Source organism: Astyanax mexicanus, chromosome 3, assembly GCF_023375975.1.
Source record: "Astyanax mexicanus isolate ESR-SI-001 chromosome 3, AstMex3_surface, whole genome shotgun sequence".
In the NCBI taxonomy this organism is placed as follows: Eukaryota; Metazoa; Chordata; class Actinopteri; order Characiformes; family Acestrorhamphidae; genus Astyanax; species Astyanax mexicanus.
This window is the reverse complement of record NC_064410.1, coordinates 8,555,855-8,570,682: the sequence shown is the minus strand read 5'-3', so window position 1 is coordinate 8,570,682 and position 14,828 is coordinate 8,555,855. Positions and strand designations below refer to the sequence as shown.

At 38.5% G+C, this 14,828-nt stretch overlaps 1 protein-coding gene and 1 non-coding gene across 2 annotated transcripts; one reads left to right on the top strand and one right to left on the bottom strand.

Moving 5' to 3' along the window:
* On the bottom strand, positions 1-153 carry LOC125799535 (U12 minor spliceosomal RNA). The gene has a single exon (XR_007438517.1). It is a non-coding gene; the product is annotated as a U12 minor spliceosomal RNA (small nuclear RNA).
* A 1,555-nt stretch (positions 154-1,708) lies between these two features.
* Positions 1,709-14,204, top strand: poldip3 (polymerase (DNA-directed), delta interacting protein 3). Its single transcript, XM_007236148.3, has 10 exons — positions 1,709-1,814; positions 5,401-5,627; positions 6,231-6,613; positions 6,728-6,787; positions 6,883-6,984; positions 9,483-9,695; positions 10,739-10,816; positions 12,316-12,445; positions 12,621-12,687; positions 12,808-14,204. Exons 1-10 carry the CDS (start codon positions 1,765-1,767, stop codon positions 13,037-13,039), a joined length of 1,542 nt encoding a protein of 513 aa, XP_007236210.3. The 5' UTR covers positions 1,709-1,764; the 3' UTR covers positions 13,040-14,204.
* The last annotated feature ends 624 nt before the right edge of the window (positions 14,205-14,828 follow it).

Here is a 14,828-nt window from a genome sequence, read left to right as displayed (position 1 = left end):
GGGGCAGATCCTGGTTCCCGGGGCGTCCTGCAGAGTAGGCTGGACACCCTCAGGTCAGACCTGTACCCGTTCAAAAATTCATTTCGCGAGTAATAGCGAGGACGCGGGCGTCACCCCGCATCGTTATTTTCCTTACTCATCAGTTTAAGGCATGAGGTGTAGATTCCCTCTCCGCCGGACTGACGCACCGCGGCGGGCTGCTCGGGGACGGTGAGCTCGGGCTCTGCTCCAGATCTGCTAATAACCCTGATCTACGCTCAGCTCTCTGTAGCACAGAGCCTGATTAAACACACACAGCACGAGAAACACACACACAGAGCTTTCTAAAGAGAGAAAACACACTCCACATCTACACACACCGGCCGCGGTGCAGCCTGGGTATGAATAAACGTCATATTACTAACCGAATCAGACACACCTCCTTTATCGCACCGCCCACTTTAATTTTATCAGCGAGGTTTTTGTGTTATTGTCTTTTATCTGATTTTTTATTGAGTGTGTTACTCTGTAAATACTGCACAATATATAGAGTTTCAATTGTATAACTATGTTGTAGACATCACTTTTTATTAAAGTAATATATTCATAGAACACTGTGCTGTTCTTAAACCGATTTAAATATTGCGTTTAGAACTCACAGTATGCATTTCCTAATTTCCATAAATCTGATGTAAACATTAGAATTAAATGTCCTAAATGATATTGTTTATATATATATAAAAAAAAAAAAAAAAATATATATATATATATATATATATATATATATATATATATATATATTCACATTTATTACATTCATATTTATATTAAGTAAACACCTAATTTGAGTATTACATTTAAAACTCCCATTTTCACTATAATCAAAACTGATTTAAATTAGGTGAATTCAGAAATTAGATTGCACCATAAGCCCAGCCTCTGCTACCAAATCTGTGTTGAAAAAAAAGATCAGAATTTTTTTCTCATATATAATGCATAATATACTCTTCGATAATCATTTAAAATATTTTTTTAAAAATATGAAAGGATCATACATTTCTTACACATTTAAACTGCATAGTTTCAATTTTATACATTTACAATTGCAAATATAATACAATTCTTTTTTTATATTTTGTTTTTATTATTATATCAATATTTATAATTTAGTTATGTTTGCTGTAGATGTTTTAGACTACAATGTTTCAATTCAGAGTTTCTTATGGAAAGTCTCAGCTATTTTTAATAGATATTTTTAAGATAGAGACAATAAATAGATATTTAAAAGATTTTTACATGAAAAACTTATACAACTTTTCAATGCATTTAAACTTTAGTGTTTAAAGTGTATATATTAATCCTTTTAATATATACACTTAATATATATTATTTTAAATAAAACTCATTATTTATTTATTTATTTTGTTTACAAAACAATATTATAATTTAGATTTGTTTGATGTTATTTTTTTATTCTATTTTATTTTGTTTTTTTATTTACCTCATTTTAACAATTTCTCTATGGGTGTAAACTGGACTGTGGGAATACAATTTCGTTCCACCTCATGTACCACATATTATGTAAAATGACAATAAAACCTCCTTGAATGTTTCAGACGACGATGTTTTGATTAAATATTCATATGAAAAGCCTTAGCTATTAATTTCACTTTTAAATGTATTTTTGTACAATTATCAAATTCTATCATTTTCCAATATTAGCAAAAAAGGATTCGTTGACGTCACGGTGGTTCCGCGCATGCGCAGTCTGCATAGAGGGGGAAGATGGCGGATGTTTCTTTGGACGAGGTGATCCGCCGCCGCTTTACTAAAAGGTAAAAATGATTCAGATTTAAATAAAATGCAGCGAATAGACAGAGTTAATAAATGTGTTAAGAACTTTAGGGCTTCGTTAAGAGCGCTCTTTACTGAACTGCGCTTAGTTTGGACGATAGAAAACGCCGTTTTGTAGCGCTTTACGAAGCTCAGCCACCAGGGGACTGGGCAGCGCGCAGTATCCTGTGCTTCCATTGGCCGGCGGTGTAGTAAGCTACGCGCTGATTGGCTCACGCCGCGTTTGGCATGGGTGGCTACAGATAGCGATGCTTAGCCCAGGTTAGCTTTAGCTTCAGTGTTTTGGTAAATGGGTTTAAAACAGGCAGATTACACTGTTCTAAATCATGGAATGGAGATTAAGGTGAAGCAGAAAAGGGATTAATATCGGCGAGTTTATCAGAAACTGTTTGAGTGTGTGTATAAGCGTATTTTCTGTGAATCAGTTTTAGAAACGAGGCTGAAGTTGTTCTCTCGTTCGATTTAATTATTCCACCTTAAATTGTGCAGTAACTCCATTGGGGCGCCTCAGGCTTTAAGGTGGATCACTTTAAAGTTTCTGAATTATGCGCTGAATTTTGGTTTAATTAATATTCAAATCCCTTTTTATGGTCAGTTATTAATCACACTGAGGTTATTTTGCCTTGCAGGAGGAGTGTCCAAACTTTGTTTAAAGGGGGCCAGATTGGACCATATAACCTAGTTAAAATATAGTTAGTTATGTAAGTGCTGGGCTCTTTTTTTAAAAACATTATTCAGGAATGATTCCAAGCATTTAATAAGTGATTAATTTCGTTTTGGAACAATAAGTGCAGCAGGGTATCCAGAGTGAAAAGTAATAGGACTGCATGATGAAATTATATTTATATTTATATTGCTATTGGTAAAATTGGCCTCGGCTGGAATTTCAAGCCAATATGTGATGATGTATTTATTGCATGTTGACATTCTTAAAATATATGAGCAACTCTCAATTATTTTTATTATTAAAATCACTGCCACCCAAAAGGGATTTTCTGACAGAAGCAAATGTTTAATTGCATTAAAACTATAATTCTTTTAATTAAATGTTTGACTTTGATTATCCTCCCAGCCCTATCATGTAATAATCAATAAAAAATCCCATATTGTGATGTCTCTATATTCTTGACAGCAGTTTGTTTTGTATTTATTTTGCTATTTACTTTTAATTTGGTTTGCAATTTGCATGTATTAAATATGCTGCTCTTTAGTTTTGTGGTAGATTTTGGTTACATTATTTTTTATTTATTTTTAGATTGTCACAATTTTTGTATATAAAATCAAGGTCTTGCTAAGTTACTGTTTTCGGAAAAAAGTAGATTAGATTGTGTAGATTTGTTTTAACTGAATGCCTGAAGCTCTTTTATTCATACAAAGTAAATCTATAAAATTGATAGTAATATTTATTTTGTGGCACTGTTATACTTTTGAACTTAAAATTAAAATACATTCAAATGAATAAATTTAAGACCATTTTTATTAATTTTTTATTTGTTTCAAATTATGTTTGAGTAGACCTTTCTTGGTTTTTGCCCCACTGATCTTTTTCCTTTTTCTGAGTTTGAGAAGAAACCATATGAGAGCATTACAAGGCCTGTCAAACTCAACAATAAAGCAAATATTTCTTATTACTTATTTCTTATTACAGGTTTAGAAGTGTGTGGCGTTTGTCTCGACAGGTCTCTTTAACAGTAGACTTCCAACTCTCTTGAATTTGTTGTTGTTTCTTGTTGTTAATTATGTGCTGTAGGATCACTAAATGTTCTGTAAATTCATTAGTAGTCCAGTCAGAAGAAAAAATGAGTCCTAAATATAGCTCACCAACTTCTATATAACACAGTGCTGCAGTGTACTGTATATTCATTACTACTGCCAGAGTCACAGTAAATATTGGAACTGTCAGTGGGCCACTAATAGTGTATTTTAGAGGATTATGCATAGTTAAAAAGTCCAGTTAAAATCTGTCTGCAGGCCACATTTGGCCGCACCTCGCCCCCCTACCCTACAGTGTTCATAAAGCCTCTTAATTAAGGCACTGTATTTCACTGCTCTCAGTAGCTTGTTTTACTCAGTAGTCTGTGTTTATTGATTTAGTTCAGTATTATATAATATGTTTTCAATGCGGTTGTTGTGAACCCATATCTGTTTTGTTTGTATTTGGGATAACATTGTCTTTTTAAACACTTAACAGTGTTTCTGCCAAGGCCAGCATGATTTGATATTATGAAGTGTGATAAAATCTGTTGTTAGTGAAGCATAATTAAAAAAGATGCAAAAGGTTTGTGAACACTTGGAAGAAGGATTTAACCAGCCAGAGACTGTATATACATCTTCATGGTTATATGTCAATGTATGATATGTGGATATTGGCTACAGTTTAATTTAGTTATCAGTTATAACCCTCACAATGCCGGAATGCATCGGTTAGCCCAATGCTAGCTAGGCTAACAGACTGCTGGTGTCAATGCCCAACATTGTGATGTTTTACTGAGCTAAATCATTCACTTTTTTTAATATCAGAATGATGTTACTGTGCTGGGTATATAAGAGCACGCCTTATGGTGGGGTTCACAGTGATATTGAAATATCCAAAAATTATATCACTGTTATTTAAATAATTTCTATCCCTATAAATATTGATATCGAATTATTGTCTAGCCCAATAAGAAACTCTTTTTGGTGCTCATAAGAGATTTTTTTAAGCTGATGTCTGCAAGTTTTTGGATTTAGGGCATTCTCTGGTAAGAATGGGTAATTGCACCGAGCATGCGGAATCATTTTAACTGGGCGGATACGATGCGGTCTCCTTTTAAAGGGGATTAATCCGATTTCAGGTTATGTTCTGTCAGAGACAGAGCGCTCTCAGTCAAACTGAGCCGGATTCTCTTTTAGAGGCTAAACATTTGACGTAAGTATGTGAAGATGTGTGACGTGGCCAGAAGAATTCCCACGAAAAGCGACTCGACACCTCAGTTTTTAGAATTAATATATTAGGCTTAGCATGGATGGTCGTTCCAGCACACTGGTACCATTAAACACAATATTTTATCACTTCTCCACTCAGATATGCTTCTGCTTTTAGTTCAGAAACAAAATAATACAGACTTCCACCTTAAAGGTTCAACAGGTTTTTTGCCTATAAATGAACTATTTATAGCACTTTCCCACCAAAAGAACCCGGGCTTTTAAGAACCATGGTGCTTTTCAGCAAACCAGCCTGCGTTTCCACCAGTTTTTGTGGAACCGTCAAAACAAGACATCATACGTCATCAACAGAGGGCATTATACTAGTTTGAGAACTAGAACAGTGCCGGTTGCATGTTGGTGGAAAAACGATCTGTAGGCAGAGCTGGTTCTTTATGAGATTTAAAATCATTTACAGGAATTTTCCGGTCAGTATAAAGAGCCATATAATCATTTAAATGTTTTAAGAGTTGATATTTGCCTTTGCTAAAGAGCCTTTGGAGAAGCCCTTATTTAAAGTGCAGGTTAGTGGAGCACTGTATTAATAAATGCTGATTAATGCTAAATGTGCATAACTGTGTCTGTGTCTGTTTTGTCCTGCAGGCCGGTTTTTGGGAGAGGAGCTGGGATAATGGGCAGAGGCGCAGGATTGGCGGGCAGAGGGCCCGGATTGGCTGGCAGAGGCGCTGGATTGGCTGGCAGAGGGGCTGGATTGGCTGGCAGAGGGGGCGGATTGGCAAGCAGAGGGGCGGGGATGGTAGGTCGGACATTTGACGCCCGGCAGAAGATCGGCACCAGTGACGTCAGGCAGAGACTTGGAGGAGGTGCAGGTACAGAATCCAGATCAGTTTGTCTTCAAGATCTCCTTGATTGATTGGCTGTGTATCGATATTAGGCATTTTCAGCCAAAATATTTGATCGTCCAAAATTGGAAACAAATAAATAAACAAATTCCACTCTTGTGAGCCGTTTAAATAATATTTAGGAGTTAACGAGTACAGCAGCTCTGTGAGGCTCAGTGTTAGGAATTCAACTGCTAAATGGAACTCCAGTTTGGAGTTAGATTTTTTTGTAAAAATAACAAGAGCTGTAGAGGAAACAAAATAAAGAATTTAACATCACTTAATGGATACCCCTCTACAACGTGTATTTTTCAGCCTATACAGTGAGTTGCAGAGCTAACAAACACCACTAACAACACACAGCAGCAAAGGCTGCAGACCCCATTTTAAAAAGTGCAACAGCAGTCAGAACTCTAAAGGAACAATAATTTTTAGCGCTGGATAAGCAGCACTTTTTGTATGTGTTTCCACTTTGTTTTAGAGTGCGTGGTTCTGTAGTATAATGTAGTATTCTGGTACACACATTGCCACTTAAACACAGCAGGCCAGTCTATGAGTCTCATCACTTGCACCTCTTTCTATCTCCTCCAGGGTTCCAGGTAAAGGACGCGAGAGAGCGTTTGGGGCAAAAGGATGCACGTTTCCGAATCCGGGGCCGAGGGGGCAGTGTAAACTCAGTGCAGGACGCCAGACAGACCATAAACTCTCGCAAACAACAACCAACGGACGCTCCTGCAGCCAGCGGCCACACCCCCATACCCCACATACACATCCAGAACACCACCCCAGTCATCAACACAGTCAGGGCCTTCCCCACCAATCAGGGACTCAACTCCAGAGTAGGTGTGGCCATACAGCCTGGTGGAGGGCTAACGAAAATGGTAGATGCACGAGACAGGCTGAGCCTCAAGAGGAACATCTCATCGCCCAATCAGGGACCAGCACCTCCGCTTAAGATCACCAAAACCATCCAGGTAAGAGAGAGAACCAAGGTGTGGTTCTGTATGGGCTGAATGGGTGGGGATAAACTGCTATAGGCTGAACGGGCTGAATGGGTGGGGCTAAACTGCTTTTCTCTTTCACTGCAGCAAAGACCTGTGGGTATGACCAGTGGAATCCGCATTAATGTTCACGGCAGGACACCTCAGGTCAGCCTCACCTGTACATATACTTGATCCATCTGCTCACCTGTACTCACACACACACACAAACACAGCTCAACTCTGTGTGATCTTGTCTCTAGGGTCTGTCTGTTGCTGCTGCTGCTGCTGTTGATGATGATGACGGTGACATTCCTAATAAACAGATGAAGATCACCGCCCCCAATGTCCTGACACAGACACGAGTGAGTCACTTTCACACACACTCGCACAAATTTACATACACTCAGTGTTGAATAAGCATGACTGTTAAATAAGAATTAAACCCACCTGCACTAAACTGCTCATTTCTGTTTGCCCCTCTATTCTAAAAGCCAGTCAACCAGCGCTTAGTATCAGTAGCAGTGTCAGTATTAGGGGTACGAATCTCTCAGTGTCTGGCGATTTTTTTACATTACATTACATTACATTTGGCAGACGCTTTGTCCAAAGCGACTTACAATAGTCAAGTACAATGAAAAATAAGTTTAAAGGTAAAAACAACTTTGGATAGGGATTAAAGGAGGTCAAAGGGGAATAATAGGATAGAGGAGTGAAGGAGGGGAAGAAGGAAATGAGGTTAGAAGTAGTTCGTTTTTTTAGAGGTGTTAAGAGAGTAAGTGCTCTTTGAAGAGCTCTGTCTTCAGGAGTTTATTAAAGATAGTGAGAGATTCTCCTGATCTGGTAGTGGGAGGTAGTTTGTTCCACCATTGGGGAACTCTGTATGAGAACAGTCTGGATTGCTTTGTGTGAATGTGTGAATTTGATTTGATTCGTTTCGATTCAGATTTTTGGGGTTACAATTCGATTCAGAAACATTTTTTTTTATTCCAGAACAATTAACAGATTCATAAGGCCTATACATTTTGTTTAAATTATGTGATTGAGATTTATTTAAAACAATAATTTTAGGTTCCTTACTGTATCAAATCTTTTTGCAACATTTCATATAACATTTTTGTAAATTTTTAAGTAACCTTAAAAATAAAACACATATGTCACAATCTTTTAACCATATTGCATCGTGGCTAAATTTTCAGAACTTAACCTTAAACATACAGAACCTTAAATATTAACCATATGAATGGGTCCAGGAGCCACACGTAAGTGCTAGTCTTTCGGCATTAATCAGAGTTTTTCCCACTTTATTCGTTGTTTTACTGTAGAGTTGTGGCACTGCTTTACCGCTAAAAAAAGCTACGTGAAGGTAAATCTTCTTGGGTCCAGTATATTAACCATAAACTTAAACCTCTCGCCTTCGACTGACCTGTATGATTGTAAATTCTTTGCGATATAGCAGGAGATGGAGTTGGAACACTTCACAGCGGGAAGTTTGTTGCATTGCTCCAGAGTTTTCTGGTCTGCTTCTTTTGCCTGCTTTTCAGGTTCTTTTAACTCAGGGTAATTTTTGTATTTCTGAAATAACTCCGTTTCAGTTTACACTGCTTGCAAACAATTGTGCTCAAGTCAAGCTCTCTCTTTCCCCGCCAGACTGTAAAATCCAAATTGTGCCCAAACCCTGCCTTTTACCGACAACGAGACAGGTTGAATCCCACTCCTCTCCTGCTCCCTACTAGCTGACTCCATTCAGATATATGGAGCTGGCTAACTAACTAGCTTGCTGTACGATGGTTTAGACAGCCTTCATCTATGGTGGCCAAGTGGACGTGTAATGCGGTTTTCAGTCCTTTGGGGAATAGGAGCAGCAAATTATAAAACCTAGACGCATTTTTAAATCAATTTCGGGTCATTTTGAATCGATTCAGAATCCCCAGTACTAGGAATCACGATTAAAGAATAACTTTTTCTATCACCTCTAGTTAGTCTGTTCGGAGAGATGTGCTGTACTTTCCTAATTAAAATTCTAAAACATTAGAAGCCTTATTTACACAGTAGGTAAATGTGGTCTAAATTTGATCAAATTTTATTGGATGTTGTCAGTTACACCTAGTCCTTCATGTGTTTTGAGTATGAGAATTATAACTGGATAAAGCCAAGCTGCTTAAAAATATAAGTATAAAAACACACAAAACAAATTTAAACCTTTAGGAGGTGGCCTGAGACGTAAAATGTAGAAAAAAAGAGATGTAAAATGGATACCAATCCAATCACTCAAATCATTCCGGAGGTGGTCTGAGCCACATTTAAACCACATATAAATTACCCAATAACTTAAACAATTTCAGAGGTGATCTAAGAAGCATCTGAACCATGTTATAGAAGTGTGAACACATGTATCTTTCCAAGACACATTCCACAACATAAACTCCCTGTACAGTCGTATACAACATAAACTCCTCGCAGTCAAACATAATACATCAGAACTGCAAAAACAGAATGTCAAAAAAACACTAAAAGTTTAATATGTGGTATTTATTTCTGACATACTTCTGATACACTTCAATATGGCTCAGTCTAAACAGCCAGATCGGAATTCATGTGAATTGTTTTTTTCACTAACTCAACATGTAAATAAATGAACTTATTTAGATATGGATTACGCTAAAATATATTGTGAATAGTTTAAAATAACCAGGTTTGTTTGGAAAATGGGATTTGATCTACTTGCACACAGCCTTATTCATTGATTGGTGGATTTGGAGGCGGAGCCTGGCTATTGTTTTACCTCAGATTACCTGTCTTAACACTCTTATCTCTCTCTCTCTCTCTCTCTCTCTCTCTCGCTCTCTCGCTCGCTTTGTAGGTGGGTCCAGGTCCATCATTCTCCATGTCCACACCCATCACTAAGGTGGTAAAGAATGACTCTTACACAGCCCCTCCCCCTCCTGCCCCTGTTGCTGTGGCACCCACCCGTCCTAGCGCCCGTCCCCCCACACAGAACCTGCAGCCGGTTTCCCGGACGATGGTAACTGGCCAGGCGGCTTCAGGAAATGGCAGTTCACTAACACCTCCACAGGTGAGACACACACACGCACACATGCACAGTGTCCAAATGTTTGTGGACACATTTTCTAATGAATGAATGAATTAGCTCATACATAGATTCTCTCTTGTAGAGAGATACTGCCAATATAATGCATGGAGCGGTGGAGCTTTTGGATAAGATGAGTTGGGTAGTTGGGGATGAGGTGGAGAACTGATCATCAAACTTCCTGCACTCACTAATGTTCTTGACCCTGAATGCAGTCAGCATCCTCACAGTAGTGTTTCAAAACCTGGTAGGAAGTGTTCCCTGGACATTAGAGACAGTTACTACAACAAAAGCATGATAAAAGCTTTGTAATACCCTTGATTTCAGATGAAAGGAGCAGAGGTTCTAATACTTTGGTAATGGGATGGGTATCATCATTGATTTCCCAGTTCGATTCAGATTTACAAGATCCCGATTCGATTTAAAATCAGTTCATTTAGGAAAATTTCAATTACAATAAAAATTGTAGTTTAAATATGAAATGTAGTAATTATGCAAGGAACACTCAAACTTCCATTATTAAAATATTAGTGTTTATATTATATAGACTTGACACAACAGTTACATTCTTTAAATGTAGCCTAGTTAATTGGTTAACTTGGCGCGCCAGCCGTGTGTGGTACTCGAAAATCTGTCTAAAGGGGGTTTAGCTTTCCTGGTGAATCAGCTAGCCCGCTAAGCTAACACTGGAAGTACAGAAAAAATTACTTACATTTGTACAGAAACTCCCCCACAGTGCGACTCTTGAGCGCTGTGCTCCATATACGGGGAAAATGGGCTGATTCTAAGGATTGATCTCAGGTTTATATGAATCGATATAGGATCATTTAATTGAAGATTGATTTCAATCGAAAAATCTCTTTTTTTTTTTCTTTTTTTTTTAACACACCCCTATTTTTGTCACTATAGTGTTTGTGTGTGTGTGTGTAGTAGCCAGTTCTAATGTAGTGCCAATTCTAATGTACTGTAGATATGTAACTCTTCTTCTTTCTCTCTCTCTCTCTCTCTCTGTGCATGCATGTGTGCAGCCGGTGTTCAGTCCATTGGAAGGAACTAAGATCACAGTAAATAATCTGCACCCGCGAGTCACAGAGGAGGACATAGTGGTGAGAGTTACACATACACACACATACGGCTGCACCCATTCTCAATCTCACACTGGGCACAGCAGGTCAGCAGCTCACACACATTTATTACCAGCCCACCCACCATGCTGCTCAGATTTATTTTCCAGGGTGGGGAGTTCCTCAACAGTTTTATTTTCCTTATTTTTATATAAGTGCTGTAACTCTGAATATCGGCCCATACCATCTGATCTCTGTGTTGGAGTACGTAATCAAGTCTCACAGTTTAAGTCTAATGAGTTTTTTAAATTAATAATTGTTAAAACTGTTCTGTTACCCTCTGAGATTGCTCCTCACTGCTGCAGGCAAGGACTAATATCTGTTAATGGAACGTGTAGCCAGAGGGCACTTTTCTGGAATGCTGCAGTAAAAAAAAGAATCGAAACTTTATTAGAAATGTGCAGGTATGCGTATTGGCAAAAGATAGGCAATACAGGAGTTATGACTCACTTAATTGTAATACTGTAGGCAGGGGTCGGCAATTAAGTTTGGCTATGGGCCAGATATTTTCCAAGCCATTATGTGGCCACCAAAAAAAATCTGTTTTGGAAAATGAAGTGTAATGGGATGGAGTGTTAAAGACTAGGAGCTCTCCAGCCAAGTGGGTTGTTGAACCCAATTGCAGAACAGTTGATCTCAAAGCAGGTAAACCCAAGAAGAAAGGAAAAAAAAAATAAAACACACCATTCCTCACACAGGATTGAACCAGGGTTGTCAGGGTCATAGCACTGCCCTAGTGAATTGGGACGCAGCTGGGGAAAACGCCCTTATGAGGAAATAAGGAACCCAAGAATGGGCGGGAACTAAAGAGAGACAGGGGAGATATGTAAACAAAAGCTCGCCAGAGAAGCATTTTTCTTTTTTCCTGTTTTTTTCCATTATCATTCATTGTAGTTCAAACAACCTCACAGGATATATTTTTTTATGCTCCTATTCCTGTTGCCGACCCCTGGTGTAAGATATATACTGCAAAGTGATGTATTGTGATTTTTTTTTAGTAGAATTTAAGAAAAGTTCTTATAGTATGAAAACACACACCATATATATATATATATATATATTATACAATCTGATTTAAGCTAATTGAGATTTTATCCAAACAGAACAGTGGGACCTGAGGTCAAGAGTACAACACTAGTCTCTAGTGGGTGTGTTTTAAATACAAAATTCAATGAATCACTTTCTGCCAATAAGTCTTTAGATTTTCTTCATATCTTTATTAAACTAAATGATTCAGTAATGGTGAATGCTGTATTTTCGATAATTAATACAGTATTGTAAAATGTAGTATTGCAATTTATTAATATATTCTCATACCCATAGCCAGAAAATGGCAGTACTTACAGAGCGGTCATGTTTACTGTGTGTTTGTATCGCCCTACTCTGAAATGCATCCTGTTTTTTTTTTTACAAACTATTCCTGATCCTACTGCTTTTTTGTACTGGTGTTAATCTCAAACTGTGTGTGTGTGTGTGTGTAGGAGCTGTTCTGTGTGTGTGGAGCACTAAAGAGAGCGAGGCTGGTGAAGGTGGGCGTGGCCGAGGTGGTGTTTGTGAGGAAAGATGACGCCATCAGCGCCTACAGAAAATACAACAACCGCTGTCTGGATGGTATGACTCACATTCCGTACCTGTATAAAAGAGTCCTGACTAGTGTCTAGATATCTGAAATTACTGCTGTTATTTATCTCATGAACAATATTACCAACTTATCCATTCTCTCTCTCTCTCTCTCTCTCTCGTTTTTCCTTTTCTCTTTCCCTGTTTGTGTGCACCTGTACCACAGGTCAGCCAATGAAGTGTAATTTGCACATACAGGGCAACGTGATCACCTCAGACCAGCCCATCCTGCTGTAAGTGCTCCGTCATTTGTTCACACACTGTTACATTTCTGTTGTGGGTGAGTTATGTGTGTTTGTGAAAGGTATATAAGATTTATCTATAACTGTCCTCTGTGTGTGTTTGTGCATTAGGAGGTTGAGTGACAGTCCTGCAGGGGGCGCCAGCACCAGTAGTAGTAGCAGCAGCAGCAGCAGTAAGAAGGAAGGTCTCCCAGCGGTGCTGTCCCGCCCTCGCTCCAGCTCCGCCCAGGCTGAGGTGGACCCCCAGACCATCTTAAAGGCTCTCTTTAAATCGTCCAATCAGAGCACAGCAACCACAGAGCCGGCCACCGCGCAGCCTACAGCCTTCCGCATCAAAATATAACCCACACACACTCTCTTTCTCTCTCTCTCTCAATTACTCACGCACACAGGCGCACACACACTCTCCGACAGACAGTGTATGGTACTGTGGGCAGATGTGGATCCTCCAGGTCCGGAAAGTAGAAATCCACCCCAGGGTTTTCTTCGTCTATGGTTGATTTCACACTACACAATTTTAGTCATAATTTTGCAAACTTTTAGTCTTTACTTTGGTCAAGTGACAAATATCGATCAGGTTTAATATGTGTACCTATCGGTGACTCAAAATCTGATTTGGCGACTTCCTACGGCCAATAAGAAAACAGGGGACAGGGTGTGGAGAAAGCCAAGGGCGGAGTTAGACAAAATCAACAAGTCAGCTTGTGTTGATCCTTTTTTTTTTTTTTATCCATTTCATTCATTCTTTTTTTTTTTCAGTTTTTTTTTTTTGTTGCTACAAATTAGTGTGCATATAACTCATAACACCTTTCTTACAGTCCATTTTAGCAGAAAAAAACTGTGGGTTTTCATGACTGAGCATATTTTTGTAGTGTGTATTTATTTAGTATGTTAAACCACTTAAATATTTCCTATTACAAGACAAGAGTACAATCATCTGACCATTCTGAACTGTGTTTTGTAAATCCAGCTTAAGCTGCAGTTAAAACAAAACCATGGGGTGGATTTTTACTGTCTGGAATTGGATTTACACCACAGAGTGTGTGCGGTGGTGTGTGCTGATTGTTCTTGATTGTTAGTTTTGTGTGTTTAAAGGTGTTTTGTTCAGTTTTAGTTCACATTGAACATCAAACAGCCGATACAAGAATGCGATTGTTTTCTTTACCATTTTAGTTTTTAAAAGTCCACCCACTAACAAACACACGCAGACACATACACACACACATACATATTCACAAATACATTTACAGAGGTGCGGGTGAATGCGGGGTGTAGAGATGTACATGCTCTGTATAAAAGCCTTTGTTAGTCATTTCTGTAGGGCCGTGTCCCAATCCTCATCCTTCTCCTCCTCAGTAGTGTGTTTCTCGTCAGTTCCTGTGGTTTGGGGTGCGGCTCCGGACCCGTTAGACTGGGATTAGGACTGTTTGTCCCGAGGCCGGTCGCTGCCACACCCTTTTTTTTGGAATGTTTTTTTTTTTTCTCTGCAGTAAATCTCTTGCTTTATACTCTGCTGTGTGATGTCATTATTTGTTCCAGTGCCACTGGTTTCCCACCCTGAACTCCCACTCATATTTTCTGTTATTTAACTGGCTGTTATGGAGAAAATGAAAATGAGTAGCAAGTCATCAAACTTGTGTCCAAGCCATGGGACTCAAATTTGAAATAATTGTGGCTTACTTTTTAATGTTGTTCTTATTTTAACTGACTTAAGCTTTAGGCTTAAAAAGACTTGTATGATATATTTTTTAAATAAAACAAATATTGAATCATGTAACTTTAGCATTTTGTTTTAATTGCTAGGTGCTGCGTCACTGTAAATATGTGTACACACTGGGCTCATATGCACTGCACCGCTTCATACCATTAGTGTATATAATTAATTGTAGTACACATTTGGGACACCCTAAAAGTGGGTTGAGTGTGTACCAGTTCACTATAGACTTATTTACAGTGGTGGCAAATGGTACCAGGTGTAACCATGACAGGTGCAACACAAATATAGCCGTTTTATTTACTTACAAAACAGTGGTTAATTGGGTATGGTTCTATACTGTTGAGCTTTCCAACCTCACCACTTAAAGACATACATTTCCATATAAATATGATCACTTAAACCAGTTAAACTGTTT

Excerpts from the sequence above, each read along its gene's own strand:
- poldip3 (XM_007236148.3), top strand. The coding sequence starts at position 1,765 with ATGGCGGATGTTTCTTTGGACGAGGTGATCCGCCGCCGCTTTACTAAA. Across the intron at positions 5,628-6,230 it reads GAGACTTGGAGGAGGTGCAG|GGTTCCAGGTAAAGGACGCG; the intron begins GTACAGAATCCA and ends TATCTCCTCCAG. Across the intron at positions 12,446-12,620 it reads CAACAACCGCTGTCTGGATG|GTCAGCCAATGAAGTGTAAT; the intron begins GTATGACTCACA and ends CCTGTACCACAG.